The sequence below is a fragment of the Geotrypetes seraphini genome, chromosome 2 (genome assembly GCF_902459505.1).
Source record: "Geotrypetes seraphini chromosome 2, aGeoSer1.1, whole genome shotgun sequence".
Lineage (NCBI taxonomy): Eukaryota > Metazoa > Chordata > Amphibia > Gymnophiona > Dermophiidae > Geotrypetes > Geotrypetes seraphini.
This window is the reverse complement of record NC_047085.1, coordinates 217,281,355-217,308,879: the sequence shown is the minus strand read 5'-3', so window position 1 is coordinate 217,308,879 and position 27,525 is coordinate 217,281,355. Positions and strand designations below refer to the sequence as shown.

General features: G+C 43.8%; 1 protein-coding gene across 1 annotated transcript in view; it reads left to right on the top strand.

The window, feature by feature from the left end:
- CDH9 (cadherin 9) overlaps positions 1–27,525 on the top strand; it is a 249,558-nt gene that overhangs the window by 160,009 nt on the left and 62,024 nt on the right. Inside the window, 1 exon segment of the mRNA XM_033933251.1 lies at positions 15,054–15,190. Within this exon segment, the coding sequence (XP_033789142.1) occupies positions 15,054–15,190 (137 nt within the window).

Here is a 27,525-nt window from a genome sequence, read left to right as displayed (position 1 = left end):
CACGTTGTGGCTTGGGATTTGGTGAGCGCTGTTGTGTTTTTGGCTTAGAACGGATGTGGGTGATTGGGAGTGCAGTGTGGGTGTTATTTCTTGGCTTAAGGAGTGGTAGTGGATTGTCGAGTGGGATTTATTGTGGTTGGTTTATTGTGGTTATGTTGTTGTGGTTTTGGTTTTTTTATGGGGTGCTTGATTTTAAATATTTCAAAAACTAATACTCTCCTCTTCCCTGGGAAAGAGGGAGCACAATTAATTTCTCCAGTCACCATTGAAAATACCCCACTTCTACCAATCACAACTACTAAAATCTTAGGTGTCCTTATAGACAATAAGTTAACATTTCGATCACAAATTAGTGCATTGGTTAAAAATTGTTTTTATAAATTAAGGATGATTAGATCGTTGGCCCCTCTACTTGATATTAAACCTTGAATGTTCTGATCCATGCACTTGTAATATCAAAAATGGATTATTGTAAGTCATTATTAAAAGGGATCTATCATAAAGACTTAAAACGTTTGCAGCTGATCCAAAATACAGTCATTAAGATAATCTTGGGCGCAAAGAAATTTGATCATGTTACCCCACTGCTTCAAAAAGCCCACACAGGATAACTTATAAAATTGCCCTTCTGACATTTAAAATTTTACAGACCAATACACCAGCATTTATAGACAGACTTTTGATCCCATATGACCCTCTGAGAACTTTAAGATCTATTTCTCAATATAATCTTAACATTCCATCTTTAAAAATAATTGGTACACGTCGTACCTCAATCTTTTCTGTGACAGCTCCTATGATTTGGAATACTCTTCCTTTACACTTAAAAATGGGAAAAAAAACTTTAAAAAATTTAAAAGCAATTTAAAGTGCTTTCTTTTTAAAGATGCTTTTAATTGATTAACTGTGTTTTAGTAATTAACCTATTCTTGTTTCTTACATTTATTTTCCCAATCCCCTTTTGTGTTTACCTTAAATGTTTCTCACATTTTCTATATTGATTGTATTTCTCCCCCCTCTTCCTATTCGTGTCCAGGGGCTTTTCGGTCCTTTTTACCTAGTACGTATTTGTTGTCAGTCTTGTAGTTTTTTATTGTTTAATTAATAATAGATGTTTCATTATAGAAATGTATGTTTTATTTGTTAAATTTTTGTTTAAATGTTAATTTTAAATTTTGTTCAACGCTTTGTAGTTTCGAAAAAGCGTTCAATCAAAAACCTGAATAAACAAAACCTGAATAAACAATTTTGGTGGGGTTTTGTAGAGGGTGTTAATTTTGGGAGTTTGAGGGTGTTTTCTTGGTGATTGTTGGGGGATATCGTATCATGACCAGGGGCAGTGGTGCTGGGGCTCATTCTGGGCAGCAGCAGACTGAAAGTAGGAAAGGGTCATGGTACAGCCTTCATGTAGAGTGTGTGCTAGTCAGGCAACAGTTTTATGGTCTCAGGGGGTGCTGCTCTGCATACTGTCTGCTGGGGTGTTTTCTGTGCAGCTGTGCCCATCTAATGAAATGCCTACTCCTGCATCTGTGGCTGGTGAGTTTCTTTCTACGTTTGGAGTGGGTGTTGGGGAGGAGTTCTTGTGTGCTGGTTTGGAGTGCTCTGGGTGATTGGGTAAGGGTGCTGGGGCATGAAAATCTGTAAGCAGGAGCTTGCATAATAGGAAGTTCTTGAAAAATTTGAAGCATGTAATGGAGTGTCTTGAGTCTGTGTGGGTATCTTTGGACTCTTGGGATTCTTCAGATGCATTCTCTTCCTTTTCTTCTTCTGATGGGGGTGGCAGACAGTTTGGATGGGTTTGAGGTTAACATGCCTCCAGCAACAGGATTTCCAGTTGTGCCTATTGTGGGTTCTTCTAGGGTTTCGAATAGGAGTCATTCTTGTGTGAGACTGCCTCTTGGATTTCTAACAAGATGCATCAGAAAATTGTGTGTGGTAAGTACGTGGATGTTTGCTTGAAAGATAACAGGATAAGAATGTTAAGGAAATGGGATGTAACAAAACTGACGGATCATGTGGGTGTGCACGTGTCCTGAGAACTAGTTTAAACTGGACTCTATACCCTACTTAAACTGCTTGCTCCAAAATTTTACTTTGTAGGATGATGAGGCAGTCTCACCATAAACTGCAGTTATGCATTCATGAATCTCCTTTGGATTTTTCCCTCCTTTTGTGAGATATTTTATCACTGAACAGTGCTCTAAATCTATCAGTTCTACTTGATTTGCATGAGGACTCTCCTAACATCCTGTCTCTTAGAATGTTAGACTCGCACTGAGCCACAACTGTGTATGAGTAACCTTGAGACATGTCACAAATGCATAGACTTGCTATTTTCTTTCATATTCAGGTAGATAAATTATTGAACATATCTTGTATATTGTCCAACTGGGGTTCATTTATCAAATATTGGGCTAGATATTTTTCTTAGCACAGTACAAGATTTATTGCAGGTGTTTTTTGCTTGATTACAGTCTGTTGTGAGGAGCAGTGACTAGCTGGGCTGTCACCACATGTGGCAGAAAAGTATCAGATGTTGGGTAATTTGAAAGCAGGAGGAATGACATTTGAGGTGAGGGGAGAAATGATATATGGCTGCTCGTGTGCAGCACTGTCACAGGTAGAGGTAGGACCCAATGATACCATAGGTCCTACTGGGGAGGGGGTGATTTAATATCAGTGAAGTTGGGCTGTAGGCTAGTTCAACACTGAATAGCTCCATTGGATGTTGATATTGTTCTAAATTGTATTTGAACTGAATGTTTAATTGATGCTGTAATTAAAGCTGCGTACATGTTTTGCCTACTAGCTCAAGGAGTGAAGTGGTAATGCTATAGGGGGAGGGGTTTGGGGCAGATCAAAGTGCATGCATATGCCAGTGTTAGTATAATTGGTACAAGTTAGGCAAGTTCCTACAAAATTACTCTCTTAAAGGACAATTTTCAAAGCCATTCTAATTTGTAAAATAGTATTTTATGAACAAATATGGTCTTTTGAAAATTGTTCACCCTGCATGTGGGTAAAAAGGTGCTTACTGTTCCACAAGTACTTGTACCTGCGTCTCTTGAAGGAGTTCTTGACAACCAATGATAGACTGAGGGATGGAATTAACATGCATACGTCAGTATTTAAAAAAATAAATGACTTGTTTTAATCATAAAAAAGGGGGTGCATGTGTCTGAGAGTAATTTATCTTCTGACAATTTTCAAAGTTATAATAGGTTTGGACTTTCAGTTTGAAGATTTTTACAAAGTCCTGAAACCTGTTGATTTTGCATTTGTGCAGACAGTATGAAAAATGACCCATTAATGCATAGCATGCTCTTTTTCATTCATTCTGAACAGGCATGCTATCTCTTGGTACTTAGATCCCAGTCCCAGGTTCAGAGCTATTCCTTTAATAATGAAAGAAAATTACATTATCAAAAATTTCAGATTCTGGAACATGCCTAGTGCATGATTGACATTGCAGACTACAGTGTTTTATTGGAAGTAGAGAACGACAGAGGGATAAATTTTTCCCCGTCCCGGTGGGAACTCATTTTCCCATCCCATCCCCGCAAGTTATTTTCCTGTCCCTGTCTCATTTCTGCAAGCTCTACCATCATCTGTACAAGCCTTAAACACTTTAAAATCATAAGTGCGGTTAAGGCAGAGCTTACAGGAATGGAGCAGGGACAGGGACAGCAATAAAACTTGTGGGAATGGGATGGGGAAATTGAGTTACTGCGGAGATGGGGACAAATTTGTCCCCGTGTCATTCTCTAATTAGGTGCTTTTGAATTTGCTGTATATTTGTCATATATTACAATGCAAACTCTATGTACTATGGATTATTATACCCCTAAGTCTATTTTCTCTTATTGTTATTTAATATGCTGTACAATGCTTAGGGTGGCTTTCCTTTCACAAAAATGGGTAATAAATTATCATAAATGAATAAATAAGTACATGCAGGACCAAAAAAGGTCAGTAAAATAGTTTATGTAGAATGGTTGTTGCATTAAATATGATCAAACATCTCTTGAAGTGAATTAAAAAATATTTACCAGCTATCAGCAAGAATTCTAACTAGTTTATGCCATTTTGAATTTCTTAATTGGGGTTATGCAATGAAATTTATGTTGTTTGACCTATAAATAGCAATGCCATGTTCTATATTCATCTTTGTCTTTTATGTTGTACTGCAGAGAGATAGAAAGAAAGAAGAAAACCAACATGCACAAAATTAAATTGTACACAAATAAGCTAAAGCAGGGGTAGGAAACTCCGGTTCTCGAGAGCCATATTCCAGTCGGGTTTTCAGGATTTCCCCAATGAATATGCATTGAAAGCAGTGCATGCAAATAGATCTCATGCATATTCTTTGGGGAAATCCTGAACACCAGACTGGAATACGGCTCTCGAGGACCGGAGTTCCCTACCCCTGGGCTAAAGGGTCTTTTACCAAACAGCAGTAAAAAGTGGTATTATCATGCCCTTATATGGATCTTTCCCACTAACTAAGGCCATTTTTATTACTGGAGTAAAATGATCAACTTTTCTATTTTTTTATTAATGACTAGTCGTTAAGCCCATTACATTAACGGGTGCTAGAATAGATGTGTGTGTCTGTCTTTCTTTCTCTTTCTCTCCTTGGCTGCTGTCTGTCTGTCTTTCTTTCTTTCTTTCTGTCTCTTTCTCTCCTTGGCTGCTGTCTGTCTGTCTTTCTTTCTTTCTTTCTTTCTCTCTCTCTCTCTCTCTCTCTCTCCTTGGCTGTCTACCACCCCTTGCCTGCTCCCCCTGTCCAGTAGTAGCTCTTCTCCCTTCTTTTTACCTCCTCCCTGTCCAGCAGCACCTCTTCCCTGCTCCCCGTGTCCAGCAGTACCCCTTCTCCCTTCCTTTTACCACCCCCTGTCCAGCAGAACCCCTTCCCTGCTCCCCCTGTCCAGCAGCAGCCCTTCTCCCTTCCTTTTACTTCCCCACTGTCGAGCAGCACTCCTTTCATACTTTCCCTGTCCAGCAGTACCCCATCTCCCTTCCTTTTACCTCCCCCCTGTCCAGCAGCACCTCTTCCCTGCTCCCCCTGTCCATCAATACCTGCTCCCAAACTGCAGCTGCTTTCATTGTAGGTCCAACCTCGGGGCTGATGCTTGGGGGGGGCTGATGCTGTAGGAGGAAACAGAACTCCAGTGGAGTTGTGCGCATTTGCCACACAGAAACGAAGTGGCAACCAATAAAGTGTTCAACTCCTGCCCCCAGCACTCCAGGATCCACCGCAAAGGCGGCCGGGAGCGGGACGGCCTGGCCCTGCTTGGCAACACATTCTCCTGGCACCGTGCAACTGTGCTAGCCCACATCCGCCACCACCTGCAGCATGAACCAACCTCCGTGCACTGCATGCCCGGGCCGTCTTTCCCTGAGATGCGCCACAGGCAAGCACGCATCCCGTCAACTTGGTCGAACAGTACATCTCTGCCGGGACTGGGAAGCCCAGGGCCACCAGAGAACCAAATCAGCAACCCAACGGCACCCCAGTCCTCGAAGCAGCCACTTGTGATGGGTTTTTGCTTTTTTAATTTGCAAGAGCGCCACAAACCGCGTACACTCCCCGGAAGAGGCCATGCCCAGTATCAGAACACGCCGGCACCTGACCTGGAGGCAACAGAAGGCCGCGGGCCAGACCTTCTGACAGGCTGGATTCAATAGCTAAATGGGCCAGATATGGCCTGTGGGCCATAGTTTGCCCATGTCTGTCTTAGACTGAGTGAGAGCGGGAGAGGGGAGTCGCCGGCATGTTCTCCACCTCCTTACATCTATGGTCCTCTTAGACGGAGTTAGGGCAGGAGGGGGAGTCGCTGCTGTGGTGGTCACCATTTCAAACTGCGTGCCTCCGCATGTGCAGTAGGAGGCAGAAAACCACTGCACACAAAATGCCACAGGCTTGTTCTACTGGCACGGAGCTACAGATCACGGATGCAGGGATCACAAAGTTTGAAGTGCACATGTGCGCTTAGGGTTTTATTATAGCGGATGCTAATTCTTCCATTAGTGCATCTCTGTTAGTTTCTGAGCCCCTACCACCACCCATTATGTAGGTGGTAAGGGTTCACACACTAACTAATTAATGTAGAATATATGCATTCTATTCCTCTAAACATGCCCCCTGCACCAAAAAATATAATTGTATTTTTTTAGCACATGGGCAGTGTAGGCCTGATTCTGAAAATGGTGTTCTGATTGTAAGCAATGATAGACATCCTACCACTGTTTAATGGACCTATGGGAGGGACCTTAAGTGCCTGGGCCAATCAGGTCTTAGGCCCCTCCTCGGTGCCTCCCAGGATGCACCAGGAAGGGGAAGGGCTGCCAATCTGAAGAGGCAGGCCTGCTGGCCAAAGGGAGTAGTAATCCCTTGCTGATAAAGGTATGGAGGAGGAAGTCCGGGTAGGCTTTGGGAGGTTTGGGGGGTCATGTGTTCAGGGGGGGTGCCAGCAGGAGGAAATGGTAATTCCTCCTGCCTACGTCGGGAACTCCCTACAGCCATTTCCTCATGGCGATCTGCATGGGGCAAGAGCGTAGGAAGATCGCTCCTGCCCCGAAAGCCCTCTAGACCACCAGGTAAGGCCGGGAAGGCGGCAGGGAGAATGGGGTGGGTCAGAGCCGGATAATCGCAGTTTTTCACCATTCGCAGTCCGGCTCTGCCCGTATCCCCTGCGAATGATAGGGGAGAAGTGTACAACCTAACATGAATAATATTCTTGCCTCAACTGGGAGCCAATGTAGCTTCCGATAGAATTTAGTTACATGATCAAATTTTTTCAAGTTGAAAATCAATCAAATAGACGTATTCTGAATGATCTGCAACCTTTTGATATTCTTTTTACTGGAGGCTAGATAAATGATGTTATAATAATCTAGGGAACTCAAAATCAATGATTATACCTGTAGTCTAAATGAGGAAGAATCAAAATATGCTTTAATCGGTCACAATTTCCTTAGCATAAAATAAGTTTTCCTAACTAATGCATTAATTTTTGTATCAAGTGATAGATTTTTGGTCTAAATCAGGGGTGTCCAACCTTTTGGCTTCCCTGGGCCACATTGGCCGAAAAAATTTTTTCTGGAGCCGCACAAATGCGTAAACGCTAGAGCAAGACAGAGGAGGGAGCTAGCAAGATGGCAAACACCCGGGGGCAGCAGAGGAAAACACTGTATCACCCTTGACCAGGGCCGCACAAAATACTTCAGAGGGCCGCATGTGGCCCTCGGGCCGCAGGTTGGACACCCCTGGTCTAAATAAACCCCTAAAATTTTTAGAACTCACATAATAGAGTATGTAATGCTGTTGAACTTTATAGTGTTTTCTGTGATCTTATTGGAAGGTGAGGCCAGGAAGATTTTAGTTTTGTCTGGGTTGATTTAGAATTTAAAGTCCATCATCCAGTAGTCCACTGTCTGGATAATAGAAGAGCTAAATTGTAGAGTATCTGCTGATAAAAAAAAAAAAATAGGACTGGAACTACAATTGTTATATTGTCCGCGTAGCTATAGTTTATGATTTTAAAGAAAGCTAATCATGTTTCTAAAGAATCTAGATAATTAAACACGCTTGCTACTTTCTTTCATACTCAGATAATTGAACACCCCTTGTGTAACTTAATATGTTAATAGGCTTAATTGGCACTGAAAATTGGCAATTTTGAGCTTGTAATTGATGTTGGTCAGAATTAATTGAAAGATAGGCACACAACTTAGTGCAATTCAATAAAAAGTATTCACCCTGTTAAAGTGCATACTGAAAATTGGGCATGGTTTAGGGCAGACTGTAGATGTGTTTTCAAGTTAGGCGCATGTTTTTCACTTATTGTGTGCACAAATTAGGTGCAGGCATTTAGACCAAGAAAACCCTAACATAAATGGGGTATGCCTAAATATTCAGATGCCTAGAAACTCAAAGCAGTTCTAAGTGGGGTTCTATATATTATGCATAACTTTTGTAGAATCGCGCTTAATGCCTCACTAGTTGGTGCCAATTTTTTAGATGACATATAGAATTTGGGCCTGATTGTGTAAGAATAGATACTCTCAGTGCAATGACCTTTATGCAGGAGCAGCCGCATAATTTTATAAAAACTCTTTTCTTTGAGAAAAACTGTCTTTACAAGATGAAAAAGCTATATAGAATTATCTTCAGTTAACTAATGAATACACTCTTTTATAGTTCACTTGTTATGCATACCAACAGTGCAGAATGACAAATGAATAGAAGGCTCAAGATAACTTCTTTCTGCATCAGTTACATCTGACAATTAGTGTACCGTATTTTCACGCATATAACGCGCGCGTTATACGCGTTTTTACCTACCGCGCATACCCCTCGCGCGTTATATGCGTGAGCGCGGTATACAAAAGTTTTAAACCATAGTTCCCACCCCGCCCGACGCCCGATTCACCCCCCCAGCAGGACCGCTCGCACCCCCACCCCGAACGACCGCTCGCACGCGCTCCCACCCGCACCCGCATCCACGATCGGAGCAAGAGGGAGCCCAAGCCCTCTTACCCGGCCGACTCCCCGACGTCCGATACATCCCCCCCCCCCCGGCAGGACCACTCGCACCCCCACCCCGAAGGACCGCCGACTTCCCGACAATATCGGGCCAGAAGGGAGCCCAAACCCTCCTGGCCACGTCGACCCCCTAACCCCACCCCGCACTACATTACGGGCAGGAGGGATCCCAGGCCCTCCTGCCCTCGACGCAAACCCCCCTCCCCCCCAACGACCGTCCCCCCCAAGAACCTCCGACCGCCCCCCAGCCGACCCGCGATCCCCCTGGCGACCCCCACCCCCCTTCCCCGTACCTTTGGTAGTTGGCCGGACAGACGGAGCCAAACCCGCCTGTCCGGCAGGCAGCCAACGAAGGAATGAGGCCGGATTGGCCCATCCATCCTAAAGCTCCGCCTACTGGTGGGGCCTAAGGCGCGTGGGCCAATCAGAATAGGCCCTGGAGCCTTAGGTCCCACCTGGGGGCGCGGCCTGAGGCACATGGGCCCAACCCGACCATGTGCCTCAGGCCGCGCCCCCAGGTGGGACCTAAGGCTCCAGGGCCTATTCTGATTGGCCCACGCGCCTTAGGCCCCACCAGTAGGCGGAGCTTTAGGATGGATGGGCCAATCCGGCCTCATTCCTTCGTTGGCTGCCTGCCGGACAGGCGGGTTTGGCTCCCGTCTGTCCGGCCAACTACCAAAGGTACGGGGAAGGGGGGTGGGGGGGTCGTGGGGGTCGCCAGGGGGGTCGCGGGTCGGCTGGGGGGGGCGGTCGGAGGTTCTTGGGGGGGGCGGTCGTTGGGGGGGAGGGGGGTTTGTGTCGAGGGCAGGAGGGCCTGGGATCCCTCCTGCCCGTAATGTAGTGCGGGGTGGGGTTAGGGGGTCGCCGTGGCCAGGAGGGTTTGGGCTCCCTTCTGGCCCAACTACCAAAGGTACGGGGAAGGGGGGTGGGGGGGTCGTGGGGGTCGCGGGTCGGCTGGGGGGGCGGTCGGAGGTTCTTGGGGGGGGCGGCCGTTGGGGGGAGGGGGGTTTGCGTCGAGGGCAGGGGGCCTGGGATCCCTCCTGCCTGTAATGTAGTGCGGGGTGGGGTTAGGGGGTCGCCGTGGCCAGGAGGATTTGGGCTCCCTCCTGGCCCGATATTGTTGGGGAGTCGGCGGTCCTTCGGGGGGAGGGATGTATCGGACGTCGGGGGGGGGCATCAGGCTTTCAGGATGGGGACAGACCTTCAAGGGGGGACAGTGCACAGAAGTCAGGGGGGGTGAACGGAGAGTCGGGACAGCGCACGGAAAGTCAGGGCGGGCGAAAGGAGCGTCGGGCAGCATGCGCGGTATACCCGTGAGCGCGGTATACCAAAGTTTTTGTACATATCATCGTGATTTCTGCGCGCTATACCCATGTGCGCGTTTTATACGGGTGCGCGTTATTTGCGTGAAAATACGGTAACCTTGGTTTACGAGCATAATTCGTTCCAGAAGCATGCTCGTAAACCAAATTACTCATATATCAAAGCAAGTTTCCCCATAGGAAGTAAGGGAAACTCACTTGATTCGTTCCCACCCACTCCCCCCCCCCCCCGAGGCCAGTGGCACTGCTCTACCCCTCCCTCACGAGAACCGGCATCGCTCCCCCCGCCCACCCGAACAAAAGCCTTACTCCATCTGGCACCAGCATGCAGCCCCAGGACGTGCCGGTGCCGGTGAATGAAGATCCTTCCTGTTGCCTCAAGGCCTTCTGGCTCTTGCTCTCTCCATGATTCTCGGAGAGAGCGAGAGCCAGAAGGCCTTGAGCATGCGCAGATGCTCAAGGCCCAGGCAACAGGAAGGATCTTTATTCACTGGCATGTCCTGTGGGCTGCATGCCGGTGCCAGATGGGGTAAGGCTTCTGTTTGGGCGGGCGGGGGGTGCCGGTTCGAGCGGGGGGGGCAGCGATGCCAGTTCTCGTTGGGGGTGCTCACCAATCAAGTCAATACTCGGATTGCGAGTCATAATTTGCAAGAATGTTTTGCTCGTCTTGCAAACCGTGTACTTGCAAACCGAGGTTTGACTGTAATTGATATAATTAGGTAATGATTAACCTATTGCTTCATGAGATCAGTTTCAGAAAAAAATATATTTCAAACTAATGTTCTCTTTATTTCTACGCAATTAAGTATGCAAAATAGGGATTATTTTTTGGTTCTTTCTTTAACACAAATTTATAGACTGACTCTAAGAGTTAGGGCCAGCCCTACCTTTGAGCCTCTGTATTATTCTTACATGGCTCTACTTTCCTGTTACTTCTCAGCCCCTACTGATTTGCACATATGTGGCCTCACAATGAGTCTCTGCATATGGCTACACATTCCTCAACCTTCCCTATCATCCACCTCTCCCAAAAGACCAAGCTCTCAACAGTTCCTATTTCAAAATATATACGCTGGGTTTTATAAAGCTGTGTAAGAGGTTTCTACCATGGCCGGCGAGCTAAATTCTCTGATGCACATAGAATTCTTATGAGTGTTGGAGCACTTTCCTCAGCCCACGGTAGAAACCTCTACCACAGTTTTGTAAAAGGAGTCCATGTATAGAAATACAGCTGACAAACAATCATAGGCCTTACATCAGAAAAACATGGAATCAAATGAAGAAAAATTCATAATTTAACAATAGTCTAAGGGGCCCTTTTTCAAAACTGTAGCAAAAAGTGGCCTTAGCATGCCGTTTTGTCAGTGCTAGTCAAAGTACTTAAGTAAAAATAGATATGCTGTATATTTTAATACAAAAGTAAAAGTACAGTGAAGACCATTAAAAAATTTACTTAAGGTAAAGTTATTGCCTAATATAATATTTTTTGAGTAAAAAGTAAAAGTATTGTAGCTACAATGAATGCAACTATTGTTAATGGTTTCATCCCAACAATTTTATTGCTTGTGAGTAATTAAATCAGACCAACTAAAAGGGTGTTCAAAAACTATACTAGCAAAAGGTAGATTGCATAGTCTGAGCGAAAGTTCCTTCAAATCAGGCAAGGCTGCATAACATTAGCATTTGCATTCCTGTCACCTGCAACTGAAAGCTAATCACTATCAATCAATAATCACACAACTCAATTTTATTGCAATAAATATTTGGCCACAGCTTTATTATCTATCTGAATATTATCTCCATTTACAATATAAACCGTGTCCAAAACCAATAAACTCCCAATGCATATTTCACACACCCCCAGGCAGCTATTTGGTATCAAAACTAGCTCCAGTTAAGTATTTAAATTTTTTTGAAGTACTTTTACTGCTTTTGAGGAAAAGTTTTTGTATCCTTCGAATTGGATGGCTTCTATCTCCCTGTGGCTGCGCTACATTGATGATGTTTTTTTGATTTGGTCTCACACAATGGAAAAATTCCAATAATTTTTAATTTGACTTAATTCCTTGGATGTACATTTGAAATTTTCTGCAGTGGTGGATAAGCAAAAAGTCACACCTTCATGCTGTGGTCAGTAAGACAGCTCATAAACTGACCACTTCTGGCTATAGAAAACCCACCAATCGCAACACCTATCTGCATTATTCTAGTTGCCATCCTGGTAGGCTCAAGCAATCTTTACCTATCAGTCAATTTCTCAGAGTTCGATGTATTTGCTCTACTACCACCGAATTCAAGGTTCAGGCCAAATTGTTATCGCAGCGTTTCAAGAAGAGAGGCTATCCAGATTGGGTAATCAAACGTGCTTACCAGAGAGCACGATATACTAACCCTGAGCTATTACTTGCCCCCCACAATGTTCCTGCCACCGACCAACAAGTATGTGTCATCTCCTTTTCGGATCAAACCCAAACTGTGGCCGGTATTATCAGGAAACATTGGCACATTTTGGACTCTCATTACATTTTTAAGGAACCACCGAGGATCGCTTTTTCTCGTCCTAGGAATTTGGGCAATTTGTTGAGTTAACCTTTTACCAACAATTTTCATGCTCAGGGTAGACATAAAGCTTGTGGGCATTGCAACATGTGTTTTAATTCCTTGTCTATCTCCACTTGGCGTCACCCAGCGCAAATACCAGCTAAGATATTATACCACCTGTCTGTCTCAATGGGTGGTTTACATCATCACCTGTCCATGTAATCTCCTATATGTGGGCCGGACCAGTTGAAAAATAAAAACTAGACTTGCTGAACATAAGAGCCGGCTCAACACTTCAACTGCTTCTGCTCCCATGGTACCACACTGTCTGGAGAAGGGCCATGGCTTCTCTGATCTTACCTGGTTCATTATTGAGCAAATTCCTGTGGATTTCAGAGGAGACAAACTGGCCCAATTGCGGGAGCAATTTTGGATATTTGAACTTAATACTGTTTTTCCTCATGGCCTCAATGAATGTACTGAGTGGAACACTTTTTCTGGAGCTGTGATTGGCTTCCTTTTCATGACGTCTTGTTCTGCTCTGTTTTTAAGCGTATTCTGCGCTCCACTCTATTAGCTCTTCCTCTTCCCCTTGCCTGCTGGCTTGCTGCTGTGCCGTTCATGACTCCTGTGCTAATGTTTCAACAGGTTCCTGAGGAAGGGACCCAGAGTCTCCAAAACCGGGCTTGGTAGAACCTGTCTACATGGTGGTGGACTGTTTGCCCCGCCGCTGATTTCAGTCTCACGGACACTGCTTTCAAGCTAAATTTAATTTTTTCATTTAGGAGCTGGCTAGGGAGACTCTCAGAGCGACCTGCCTTGTCTTTATGTTGGCACCTTATACACCTGTGATTTACTTTTATCACTTGATTATATTGCTTATTTATCACTTCTTTATGATTTGAGCACACTGGAGGGGTACAGTGATGGTGTGCGGGTGAGAGGTCATTGTATCTTCACTATTTGATGTAAAGCGCTGGAGAAGTTCTTCCTTCGCTTACCTTTCACACTGAGGACCCTTCCATATATCAATCAAATTAATTTTATTTGGTGCACTAGACAGTTCGCTCTGAGAGTCTATTAGACTTTATTGCTTTTTGCTGTATCATGACAAAATTTGACATTAAAAACAAATTACAATAGTTATATGAATTATAGTTGTTTTGGGGGGAGAAAAGGCATGTCTTATGCACACTTATTGAGAGCCAATGTTGCATCTCCCCTCCCTTCCCTTCATCCAATAACTCTAGCACACCTATGATTGACATAATGCTTACGGCATTACTTTTCCCAGTACATGTGCACATCTACGCCTCTTTCATGGTGTATTCTACACGTGTCGATCACTGTCACTAGTGACTCATCTCATGTAAATTTAGCAAGCCTTCACTACTTTCCACCAACCTCATTTGCCTGTGCATTTTTATTTTTAGAATGACTCTCCTTTTAGAAATCACTACAATAATGGCCCATCAGTTTTTACCGCAAAGTCTTGAGAGTCTAGTCTTATGATTTCAGGAGTGTTTTTTTGTTGGTTTTTTTTTTTGAGGGAGGGGGGATGAAAGCAATTATGGGGAAGTTACAACTTTGGAAATATAGGGAAAGTTGCTTCACTTATTCTCCTGTTCTTAATATCTGTCTTCATCTCTTGCTTTTGGCTAACCAGCTGGGACATTTGGAATGAAGCACTGTTACATGTTCTGTGGCCAATAAAAGGCAAAGGAGAGTGCTTGAAGGCTTGGTTTTCTGAAATACTGACCAAATATGTCTAGCTTTCAAACTTATCTGCAAAATTTAGGTGTCATTTTACTAACAGATATTAAGCCCTTAATGAGCTTAACATGGAACTGTACAAATGCATTAAAGCATTTTGCTGTATTTCCCCTATATTCTCTGCACTAATGGTTTTATTTTATAATTTTTCTCTGAGGTGGAGTGGCAAGAGTTGGGAATGGACATTTCTGCATTATCCAATTAGCACATTATGATGAATGTGAACTAACTGGATAATATATACAGTAGAGTTAACATTGGAATACTTAACTCTTCTAAATAGGAAGTAGTAAGTTCTCCAATGTTAATTTTGTTCAATTTCTGTATGCTAATGGGAATATTAGAGCACGGCCTGCAAAAAAAATAAAAAATAAAATAGAAATGCTCTAAAAAGTGTCACATAAAGGGCTCCTTTTACGAAACTGCGTTAGCGACTTTATCACACGTGACTTTTTATCATGCGCTAACCCCTGCGATAGCCGAAAAACTACCACCTGCTCAAGAGGAGGAAGTAGCGTCAAGTGCGGCCGGCATTTTAGCGCGCGCTATTATGCACGTTAAACCGTTAACGCGGCTTCGTAAAAGGAGACCTAAATCTGAGCTTAGTTTGAAGAAAATCCAACATTAGAGCATGCTAAGCTCAAATTCTACTGCACTTAAGTAAAATGGGTGCTGAGAAACAGACATATACATATTTTCCACAATATGCTGGAAAGCCTGCAAAATATTTGCAACTTCAGCTACGATGCTCAACTCAAAACTGCTGGATTTGTATTTTCTGTAGAATTTAACCATATTATTCTATTTGCTAATACACTTTATTCTTTGAAACAGCATAATTAACATGACATATAATCATATTTTAACAGATATTCTGTGGATCGTAACACTGACATGGACCGAAATTTTGATATTCACTCAGGGAATGGATCCATTTTCATGTCAAAACCACTTGACCGGGAACTATCACCATGGCACAATCTCACAGTTACAGCAACTGAAATTAGTAAGTTTTTATGGGTGCGTCCATGTTTAATGCTATTTGTATTTTTTTCCTGATTTGCAGCCTTACACGGGGAACGAAGCTCAAATCTTCAGCGCTAAGCCAACAGCACAAACCCCGTACAGCAGTAACAGAGCAGAAGGCTGCCTAATTATGCTCAAAGCATATTACATTCAAATTTTATGCATGCTACTAAACCAAAATCAAGGGAGAGGAATTTGCCCAGTGCATGTGTATAAAGGTTTTGTCGAAAGCGCAACTCCTGTGTGCATGCCCATGCAAAACTGGAAGTGCAAGCACACATTGGTGCCATTCTTCTGCACCCTTAAATATAAGCGTTTCCAATGTTGTTTGCACTAAATTTTGTAAATATTTAAGGGTTCCTTTTATCAAGCAGCAGTAAAGCCTTTTACTGCAGATCAGCCAGGTAAATGCTCCACTGCTTATTCAATTCCAATGAGTGTCAGAGCATTTGCCTCATTGGTCTGCAGCAAAAGGCTCTACCGCTGCTTGATAAAAGGAGCCCTAAGTGCAGAAAAACGGACACCAATATATGCTTTCACTTTTGCTCGGATTTGCATAAATGCTGGTTTCTCACTATCAGTGCTTAGAAGATGCACAGGCTTCCTTCCACTTCAAAAACAACACAGAACTGGCAGTTTTATATCAGAAATTCAGAATAAATCCTCTCCTCAACATCTTCAATGCTGGCAGTAAGTTTTCAGTGTTAAGGCCAGCATTTATTTTTTTGTAATGTTTGAGCATTGAGGGGGAATAATCCATATTCACATAACCTAATTAAAATGTAATTCAATCCATTTAAATACAATTTGGGGTCGTCTTTGGCATGCACCTTAATACCTGAGATAGAACCCTTTAAACATTCTATACACAATGGGCCTGATTCTCCTAATGGCGCCCCGATTGTAGGAGGCAGTAGGCATCCTACCGCTGTTTAATGTAGCAATTGGAATGCATGTTTTCTTTTATTTTTAACGATGCAGCGAAAGATGCCTATAATGTAGGTGTTTTGCTTGTATAAAAGCACCTAGGCACACCTAAGGCTGGTGTAGGTGTGGCTTACCCCCGAAGTGGCCTTAGGCATGTCCAGGCGCTTCCATAGGCATGAGTCCGATGCCTTAAATGTAGGCCTGTAAAATTCTGTGCAAAATATAGATGTGATTCTGGATGCAGCACCTACCGGTGAGTGACACATAGTAGGTGCCTGTTTTGCAGGCGCCTACTGCAGCAGGCACTGTTTCTGGAATCAGGCCCAATGTAACATAGTAACATAGTAAAAAAAATAGTGCCAGGTTTTGAAAAGCAGTGACAAAGTGCCAGGTTTTGAAAAGCCGTCTGGATGCCTGGACATGCCCTCTAAAAGGAGGACGTGTCTGAGTAAATTTGGACGTGTGTTTACCCTACCCTAGATGTCATCTTGAAATCTATCCGCCTGATAGTTAAAGCAATTTAAATGGCCCAGAGAGGTTCCTGGATGTTTCAATCACTTGTCTGTGGCTAACTGTGAGTCTTCAGTGGCACTAACTGGTTAGTACTGCTTAATATTTGCAGTTAGTGCCTGACTCAAAATTGACTACCATGCGGGCAATCCAGGGGCAGAGCTGACACTTAATACGGTTAAGTGTCAATAATCATCCCTTAACCACATAAAATAACTGCATAAATCAGGCCACATTCAAAGCAATCTCATCTTATGCAGTTCATCTTATACATTTAAGGGCTAGATATTGCACTTAACTGGACATGGCCTGGTACTGAATGTCTGGGAATACAGTCAGTGGTAGACATAAAAACACTGACAGCCGGTGGCTGAATATTGGTCACTCTGTGTACTACGGTATATATGAGGTGCCTAAGTGAAGTCTTTTCTAAAATCATAGTAAATTCAACTTCCCCTTACAAGATAATATTGCAAACGGATAGTGGGCACTCTTACTATTTCTTGGTAGAATACTTTTAAAGTATGTTTGAGAACCATCAGAAGGCTTGCTCATAATTTTTTGGTAGAATCCAACCCACAAGAAAGGTTTCAAAATCACAACCCAAGTGGCAAATAGTCAAATGAGAGGAAAAAAAAAAAGATCTCAGAAACCTGCACTGTTCACTAACATTGAATACAACCAGCAAACAGCAGATTAGGATTTCTTTCAATCATCAAAAAATCCTCTCATACATTAAACGGATGACTTTCAAACACTTGAAAATGCACATTAACATCAACCATTTGTATATCTATGTGGCTTAAATCATGAAAATACACATTCCGAGACCCAAAAAAATTGCTGTTAAAGCAAATGACCCGCACTTACTGTATCTTAATGGGACTAGAGAGTTGCGCGGGGACAGAAATCCCACCTGTCCCCACCCGTCCCCGTGAGGACTCCCACCCGTCCCCACCCGTCCCAGCGAGGAATCCCTCCATCACCACCCGTCCCCACGAGGAATCCCCTCCGTCCCTGCCCGTCCCTATAAACTACAGAAATAGTCATTTCATTTAATTATGCTACTGAATTAAAAGCTCTGGTAGAAACCCATTTAAAAATAAGCAAAAAGACTTTATTAATTTGGAAATATTAATTGGGAAGAATACATACTTTCTAAACGGGTTTCTACAAGAGCCTCTAATGTTTATAAATTTTTATCAACACAACTAATATACTACTTTATCCTGAAGCAAAAAAAAAAAAAAAAATTTCCTACCTTGGTTTCTGCTTTCCTCATGTTCTCATTCAATTCCTTCCATCCACTGTCTCTCTTCTCTCTGCGTCTTCCATTTGCTCTGTTACTGTGCCTCTCCCTTTCTCTCCCTCCCAAATTAGTCTGGCACCCATCTTCTTCCCTCCACTCCCCCCATAGTCTGGCATCTCTGTCTTCTTCCCTGCCAGCGTCTTCTCCCCAATCTCTCTTCCCCATTTCCTTTCAGCGTCCTTCTCCCCCATCTTCTCCATGTCCTATCAGGCAACATTCTTCTCCCCCTCTGCCTTCTACATGTGCTTTCAGTGTCCTTCTCCCCCCTGTCTTCCCCATGTCCTTTCAGTGTCCTTCTCTCTCCCCCATCTTCCCCATGTCCTTTCAGCGTCCTTCTCCCCCCGTCTTCCCATGTCCTTTCAGCGTCCTTCTCCCCCGTCTTCCCATGTCCTTTCAGCATCCTTCTCTACCCCTTTGTCTTCCCCATGTGGTTTCAGCATCCTTCTCCACCCCTTTGTCTTCCCCATGTGCTTTCAGCATCCTTCTCCACCCTTTTGTCTTCCCCATGTGCTTTCAGCGTCCTTCTCCCACCTCTGTCTTCCCCATGTGCTTTCAGCATCCTTCTCCCCCTCCCGTCTTCCCCATGTCCTTTCAGCGTCCTTCTCCACCCCTTTGTCTTCCCCAGTGCTTTCAGCGGCCTTTTCCCCCCTCAGTTTTACCCATTTCCCTTAAGCGTCTTTTCTTCTCCACTCCACCTTTTCTCCCTCCCTGCCCCTTACCTTTGTGGCGCTTCCCCACCCGACCGACAACAGAACAGGCCCGGTCGGACAAACTACCCTGTCCTGTAGCCGCAAATCTAAATTACCTTCTTACAGCAACTGGAGTATTGAAGCTGCTGTAAGAAGGTAATTTAGATTTGCGGCTACAGGGCAGGGAGGTTTGTCAGCCGTGCCTGTTGTCGGTCGGTCGGGGGAAGCGCCAAAAGGGTAAGGGGACCTGAACGGCTGTGCACACTCTCCCCCATGGCTGCACCTGGGGCGGACCTCCCCCCCCCCTATTTGGTACGCCATTGCCTTCTCCCTACCTGCCCTGCCGCACACAGCCGAATGGAAGTCTTCCTGATGTCAGCGCTAATGTCAGAGGAAGGGAGGGCTTTGCTTAAGCCCTCCCTCCGACATCAGCGCTGACATCGGGAAGACTTCCATTCGGCTGTGTGCTGCGGCAGGACAGGTAAGGAGAAGGAGACTAGCCTCGCGGCTCGAGTGTGATCCAACCCCGCAGGAACCCTATGACCCTTGGAGGCATCCCCACAGGATCCCTGTGACCCTAGGGGGCGTCCCCATGGGATCCCCGTGACCCAAAGAGGGAACCCGTGCGATCCCTGCAGGTCCCGCGGGATTTCTGTCGTCCCCGTTCCCGTGCAGCTCTCGAAATGGGACCCATTTTGTCGGCATTTCCAGCTTCAGCAGGGGTCTGATTCAATGCTGCAGGAAAACAAAAATAACGGTCAGAAAAATCAATAGTTTAACTGATAAAAGCTCAAGTTGTTCAAAAAAATGTAATATCAATGATGTACTTACTGAGAACAGCATTTAGTGATACATGCTGAACCAAAATGGTGCTGGGCTAATTCAAAATGCCACACATTTGCTGTTTGAAAAGATGTCATAAGGAAGTCAATACTATTTATTCAAATCAGCAGACAATTTAAAAGAATTGAAGAGAATTATTTAAAAGGACTGCACCTTGACTAACTGGAAAAAAACAACAAAAAAACCCCAACAGTCAATTCTAACAAGCTGTTAAGTCCACATGGTTTCATGTTGTTAAGTTGAAAAATCCAATGTTCTTGTTGTAGTCTTCTAAATCTATTACCTCCACTGGAATACTGAGGCTCTTTGTTAATACAAAAACATCTAAGATCTTCAAAAGAATGTTGTAATTCTAAACAATGTTCTTCACGTGATATGTTTAAATCTTTTAAAATTAGATTTATCTTCATATATCATACTCTGCATATATTTGAAAACAACTTAAAAAACAATTTTTGGATTTGGAAAAGGAAATTAAACAACTGGAAGCTAAATTAGTTAATGAATGAGAACAATGTACCTTACAGGCTTTATTAAAAGCAAAGGGTAAATATAATGAGATATCTTCAAAATTGGTAAGGAAAGATTTGTTTTCCCAACAATTTCTGTATTATGGAAACTCAAATAAGGCAGGAAGATTATTGGCAAATTATCTTAAAGCAAAGAAAAGGACAAAAATTATTGCAATAAAGGATGAGAAAGGAATTACACATACTCAAATTGGAACTATTTTAAGTCAATTTTTAAATTTTTATAAAGACCTATATTCTTCTGAGCCTTATGAAGATAGAAGAAAAGATAGTTTAGAATTTTTGAATCTAATTATTGGACCAAAGGTTCCTGAACATATAAAAAGAAGTTTGGAAGAGCCTATATCACTAAAAGAATTAGAAACAGCGCTGAAATCTCTTAGAGTTGGATCCGCTCCAGGTGGTGATAGTTTCACAGTAGAATTTTATAAATCATTTCAAATTACCCTATTACCTCATTTATTAAATTTATATAAGTTTCAACTAACTAAGGGTTGCATTACAGGTACTATGGCAGAATCATTAACAATTGTTTTGCCAAAGCCAAATAAAGATCCCACTTTGGTTTCAAACTACAGGCCTATCTCATTAATCAATGTTGATGGAAAACTTTTAGCTAAGATATTGACTTTATGCTTGGCTAAGGCTCTCCCTTTTATTATTGATATGCACCAAACGGGATTTGTTGCTAAGAGACATTCCTCTAATAATACCAGATTGGCTTTTCATATGTTAAAATTTAACAAAAGCCATGAATGATCCGGCTTTCTCTGTCTCTTTGGACGCGGAGAAAGCCTTTGATCGGGTTGAGTAGACTTTCATGTATCAAGCATTAGACTGGTTTGGTATAGGTTCGGGATTTATACAAATGATTCAGACGTTGTATAGCTCCCCTGCTACAAGATTGTATATTAATAATAATTTATAAGAGTGTTTTAATTTGCAGAGGGGGGATAGACAAGGCTGTCCATTATCTCCTTTGCTTTTTGATATTGTATTAGAACTCTTGTTATTAGCCATTCAACAAGCAAAGGGGATACAGGGTATTCCTTATACAGACTGGGAATATAAAGTCTCTGCATATGCAGATGATATACTGCTTTATTTGAGAAATCCAAAAATTACCATTCCATGCTTGCTAGAGTTGATAGAGAAATTTGGAAAATTTTCAGGGTATAAGATAAATTGGAGCAAGTCAGAAATTCTTCCACTTAATGTGCATTGTATTAAAGGCTTATTTGATTTATTCTCATTTGTTTAGAAGGAAGATGGATTAAAGTATTTAGGTATTAGGATAAAAAAATATACTGGAAGACACAATGAAAGAGAATGAAAAATCTTTATTAAAAAAGTAACAGAAATGTGTGAGCAATGGAATCCTTTACATCTTTCTTGGTGGGGGAGAGTCCAAACTATTAAAATGATGATATTGCCTGTGGTTTGTTATCAAATGAGTATACCAATTTTTTTTCAAGGGTCCTTTTATAAAAAGTTAAATGGTATTCTTACAAAATTTGTTTGGCTGGGTAAAAGGCCTAGAATTGCTTTAGTATCTTTACAAAAACCAATTAGGGAGGGTGGGGTAAATTTTCCAAACTTTTATCAAGCCTATATTTTACACCAGGGTATGTATTGGGTCCTCCCAGAGCTCATGGAAAATACCCCAGATTGGTTGTATTTGGAATGGCGACTCATGTTTCCTTTACATTTATCTCATGTTCTCAGTGTAAAGATGCCTAGAATATATAAAGAGAACAGAATATTGATAGATACATGGAAAACATTGCATTATGTCATTAATTTAATACTTATGTCAGTAATTTAACCCAATACATAAATCAACAAATCAATCTATATGGCTAAACTCCAAGATTCAAATTGGCGGATTTAAAATCATATGGAAGCATTGGATTATTGTAGGTATACGGACTTTAGGTGATATTATTTTAAATGTTAAACTGCTTGATTTTTCACAGTTGCAACATAAATATGGTCTTAACAAATCACAAAGTTTTAAATGGTTGCAACTGAAGCAGGCTATTCAGGAGGGGTTCCCTGAATGGAAAAATCTTAATAATCAGTATAGTCTGGAGTTCTTATGCTTTCAGGCGGATTTCTTGGGACACCAGGCCGCACAGTGGTATAAATTGATATTTGGATGTATGAATAAAAAACCAAAGACTGGTCTTAGAGACATTTGGAGCATTGAGATTAAGCATCAAATTTCTGCATCTCAATGGCCACAGATTTGGTCTTGGAGAATGAGACAAACTTGGTTCTTTTTGTTACATAGAGCATTTTGGACCCCAGTTTGATTACAAAAGTTGGATAGCTCTAAGTGTAATAGATGCTGGCACTATAATCTGTAAGCAGGGACTCTGGATCATTTAATATTCTATTGTCCCTGTATTATGGCCATTTGGAAATCAATTTGGTCTCAAATTAATTGTTTATTAGAAAACCATGTAGCATTAACATATGATACAATTCTATTTGGTACATCAATGAGAATAAAAAGTCAAATTTCATCAAGCAATAATAAACTTTTATTGATTATGACAGGAGTCGCCATACAACATATCACCAAGAATTGGAAGAATTATAGTAGACTTAATTATACTTTCTGGTGGAATTAGTTGTGCCATATATACAAAATTGAAAGAACAATTGCCATACAAAAAGGAAATTATAATAATTTTTAAAAGATATGGGAGCCATTGACAACATATTGCAATGATTAGATGCCATTTTCCATTGAAAGCACATTTATAATATGGGGGAGGGGTGGTATAAAGTTCTATTTAAGGTTTAATCATTAGATAAGAATGTAATATTTATATGAAATTTAGGATTAAAATATTTGTGGGTAGGGTGGTTTGGGAGGGAATAAATTTATGTATTTAAGATAATAATAGAAAGAAATTCAAGTGATGTGTATTATTTTAAATGTTGTAATATTGTGTATTTGATGTAAGATGAAAAATGAATAAAGACTTTGGAAAAAAAAAAGATTTATCTTCGTAGATCTTTATTCATTTTTTAAATAAAATTTCTCTAATTTTCAAAGCGTATTAAAAAATAGTAATTCAGATAAATGTGCCCTCGTAATTCAGCTGAGGGCTGATTATAGTGGCCAAGTCTCCAGTGAACAGTTAGAAGTAGGAGGATTGGAGGAAGGGAAATGAGGGGCAGGTAGCGGTGGTGTGAGTATGTTGATAATGGAGGTTTATTGCTTAGCAGTGTTGATGATGATTAGGGTGATGATTGGTTGAAGTGAAGTCTGGGAGGAGTTTGGGTGGTGTGGTGTCAGGAAAGTTTGTTATTTTGTGGTGGGAAGTAGGTGAGGGAGGGGGTATTGTGTGAGGTATGGAAGATATACCCACCCTTGTCTCTCTCTTGAGTTACTATGTTTTGGCCTGGAATCTGTATAGGACACTGGTCCTGGGTGTCCTATATAGAATCAGGCCTACACTTGCCCAAACTAAACCCGATTCTGTAACCAACATCCTATGTCAGGAGGGGCCTTAGATGCCTGGGCCAATCAGACCCTAGGATCTTGGGGGTTGGACAGGGGAGGGACGGGCCCGCTTCATTTGGATGGAGGCGGGACTGCTGGCCAGATGGTGCAAGGACTTGTCCAGCCAACTTGCAGGTAAGCCCAAGGGGGGATTCTGGGGTGGGGGGGTTTATTGGGGGGGGGTCCGGGGAGGGGGGTTGTGGCATTTGGAGGGGGAGTCATTGGGGGGGTCCGGCAGGAGGGGTTGTATGATCATCAGGGGGATAGAGTAGAGAGTTGCGCGGGGACATAAATCCCACCCGTCCCTGCCAAAATCCCACCCGTCCCCGCCAAAATCCCACCCGTCCCCGTGAGGAATTCCTCCGTCCCCACCCATCCCCATGAGGAATCCCCTCTGTCCCCACTTGTCCCCGCGGGGAATTCCTTCCATCCCCGCCCATCCCTATAAACTTCAGAAATAGTTATTTTGTTTAATTATGCTACTGAATTAAAGGCTCTGGCAGATACCCATTTACAAATAAGCAAAGACACTTTATTAATTTGGAAATATTAATTGGGAAGAATACATACTTTGTAAATGGGTTTCTACCAGAGCCTCTAATGTAAATATAAAATATAAATACTCAGCTGATGAGAACCCACAAGCTGTCAGCTGAGGACTTCCTCTGCAGTTGGCCGGGGGTCCCTTTGGCCGGGGATCCCTTTTGCCAAGTTTGGCAGGCAGCAGTAGTGTCTCTGAGTCACAGATGCTAGCATCTCAGTGGCTCATGGATGCTGCCAGCGACTGCAGTGCTTGGTGGAGGGGAGTTCTGGCCGTCTCTAGAGGAGGTCCTCTGCTGGCGGTGCTTGGGGATCCCAAGCCACAGCAAGGGTCAGCAAGTACTTCAACACTGTAGAAATAAAACCAGAAATGCATTTCCTTTTCTTTTGAACACAATACAAAGACATCTGCTATATACATTTCCCAAAGCTAACATATTTTAGTCAATAAATTCTGTTTTTTACCTTTGTTATCTGGAGACTTATTTTTCCATCAAGTTGGTCCCAGTTTCTTTTTTCTGCTTTTCCAACTTCTGTAAATTCTTCTGTTGCTGTCCATTGGTTCCTCTTACAATGGTCCAGCATTTATCCCTCTCTTATCCCCCAGACCATGTGGAGCATCTTTCGCCCCTGCCCACCAGCCCAATGCCCAACATTTCTCCAGCACCATGCCAGATCTCTCCCTCCATTCCCTTCACCACTATGTCCAACATTCCTCCCTCTTGCATCCCTTTCAATCTGTCCCACTGTTCCCTTTCCACCACATTTCTCCCTCCCTTTCTGTACCTCACTCCCTCCCTATGACCAAAAATTCTCCTTTCTTCCTTTCCCCATGTATACAATCATCTCTCTTTCCCTCTCACTGACACACCTACACCCAATTCTCCCTTTCTATTCCCTCCCCCACCTCAGCATCTTTTCCCCTACCTTCCTCCTTCCTCTCTACCAAGTTCATGCCTTGAATTTCTGTGTCCAAAAACACACTCCCTCCCCCCTTCTGTGTCCCGCGTTTGCCTCCCACATTCGACCCCTTCTGTGTCCTGCGTTTGCGTCCAGATAACAGCAGGGATTGGAGGCAGCTCGAGCTGAGAGGCTAGTCTTCTTTTCCTACCTACAGCACGAACATGTAGCCGACCGGAAGCCTTCCCCCAACGTCAGAGCTGACGTCAGAGGAAAGGCTTTGCATCAGTCATGTGCAGCGTGCAGGGCCTATTTGGAAATACTGAGCGCCCTTGAGCTTGTGTCCTGAAAACTTTCTTTGCACGGCGGATCCATTTGGTCTCCACAAGACACAGCATTGAGAATTTCTCCCCCCCCCAAGTTGTTGTTTTTTTGCAGTGATTGTTTTTGCTCTGATTCACCCGCCATGCTTGTCCCCGGCGTCTGGCACCGTCCAGCCTCTCCATTGCTGCCCTTCCTGAACTGTTGGGTGGCGTGCCAGTTCCTTGGGGAAAGGGGAATCTTCATCCAGGACCATGACTTCTGCCAGCCCATCTCCATCCCCCTGTGCATGGACATCACCTACAACCAGACCATCATGGCCCTATATATTGAGCATTTTTCCATAACTGGCATCACCAAAATAAAGCAGTAAAAGCCCAAACAAACCAAGTGTGATTGGGTTCCAGGCCAGCAAATTCTCTGGTGCCTTTTAGGTACCTGGAAATTAACTGGAACTGCTGGGCACAAGAACCAGGAAGACGCTGGTCTGGAGGTGCACCAGTTCTACCCACTGGTGAAGGTGCACTGCTCATCGGAGCTCAAGTTTTTCCTCTGCTCCATGAATGCCCTAGTGTGCACGGTGCTGGAGCAGGCTATCCCTCCATTCTGATCCATCTGTGAATGGGTGCAGCAGGGCTGCAAGGCTCTGATGAACTCATTCGGCTTCCAGTGGGCAGAACCATTCTGAAGACGACGAGGGGGGTTAGGCGCTGTTCTCCACCCCCGCTCCCCCGCTCTACGGAATGCCCAAATACGCCACCTCTGACCAGCCTTTCCACTGCTCACAGGTGCTTGGAGGAGAAGGACTGCACGGCCCCCATGAGCCGACCAGAGGCGACAGCTAAGTGTTCTTCAGCCAGGAAGATATCTACCTGCTACCCTGCACATGATTGAGTGGAGCCTTCTCTCTGACGCCAGTTCTAATGTCGGAGGTTAGACTTCCGGTCGGCTACGTGTGTCTGTGACGTGTGTCTGTGTGCTGCAGGTAGGAAAAGAAGAGGAGGCTCTTGCCTCTCGCTGCCTCCAACTCTGCGGGATCCCCGCGACCCGAGGTGGCATCCCCACGGGATCCCCGTGACCCAAAGGGGGAAGTCACAGGATCCCCATAGGTCACGTGGGATTGCCGTCGTCCCCGTTCCCATGCATCTCTCTAGGATAGAGGGGAGACTGGCGGTATTAGCCGCTGCTGCTATACTAATCGCCTACATTGTAAGCATCTTCCACTCTACTAGGAAGATGTGTAGGGCTGCCTAGGCAAGCTTAGGTGGGCTTGCGGGCTTTCCTAGGAAATAGAGGACGGGTTTGAAGGGTATTGGGTTGGGGCAGTCGCATCTGTTGGATCTGTTGGGGAGAGGAGAAAGTACAGCTGGTGAGATATTTGATTAATAATTCATTTTGTTATGGGGTACTAAAGGACTTAAAATCCACGCTTGTGGGCATTAACACCGCAAATGTTGTCATGGCTTGGTGGCACTGCAGGTCATGAGGATAAATGCTTTAAAAGTGAAGGGTGAAGCTCAGTAGTACCAAGGGCCATGTTGTACACAATTGTTAGAGTTTAAATTGTACAAAGAGGCTAGATCATTACTGACTTGCTTTGTGGGTGGGAAAGGAAACTTAAGAATATGAAAGATTGGGGGATTACTTTGTTAATGATAGTTAGTTAATGTGTTAATTAATAAAGCTGCGACCAGAATATTTGCCCACAACTTAATATAAAGTTATTTATATTACGCCAGATCGGGCCGGCGTGGGAGCCCTGCTCCGCCCCCCCCGATCCAGCAGGAGGACATTTCACATTAAAAAAGCCAGCGCACACGAGCCAGCCAGATCGGGCCGGCGTGGGAGCCCTGCTCCGCCCCCCCCGATCCAGCAGGAGGACATTTCACATTAAAAAAGCCAGCGCACACGAGCCAGCCAGATCGGGCCGGCGTGGGAGCCCTGCTCCGCCCCCCCCGATCCAGCAGGAGGACATTTCACATTAAAAAAGCCAGCGCACACGAGCCAGCCAGATCGGGCCGGCGTGGGAGCCCTGCTCCGCCCCCCCCGATCCAGCAGGAGGACATTTCACATTAAAAAAGCCAGCGCACACGAGCCAGCCAGATCGGGCCGGCGTGGGAGCCCTGCTCCGCCCCCCCCGATCCAGCAGGAGGACATTTCACATTAAAAAAGCCAGCGCACACGAGCCAGCCAGATCGGGCCGGCGTGGGAGCCCTGCTCCGCCCCCCC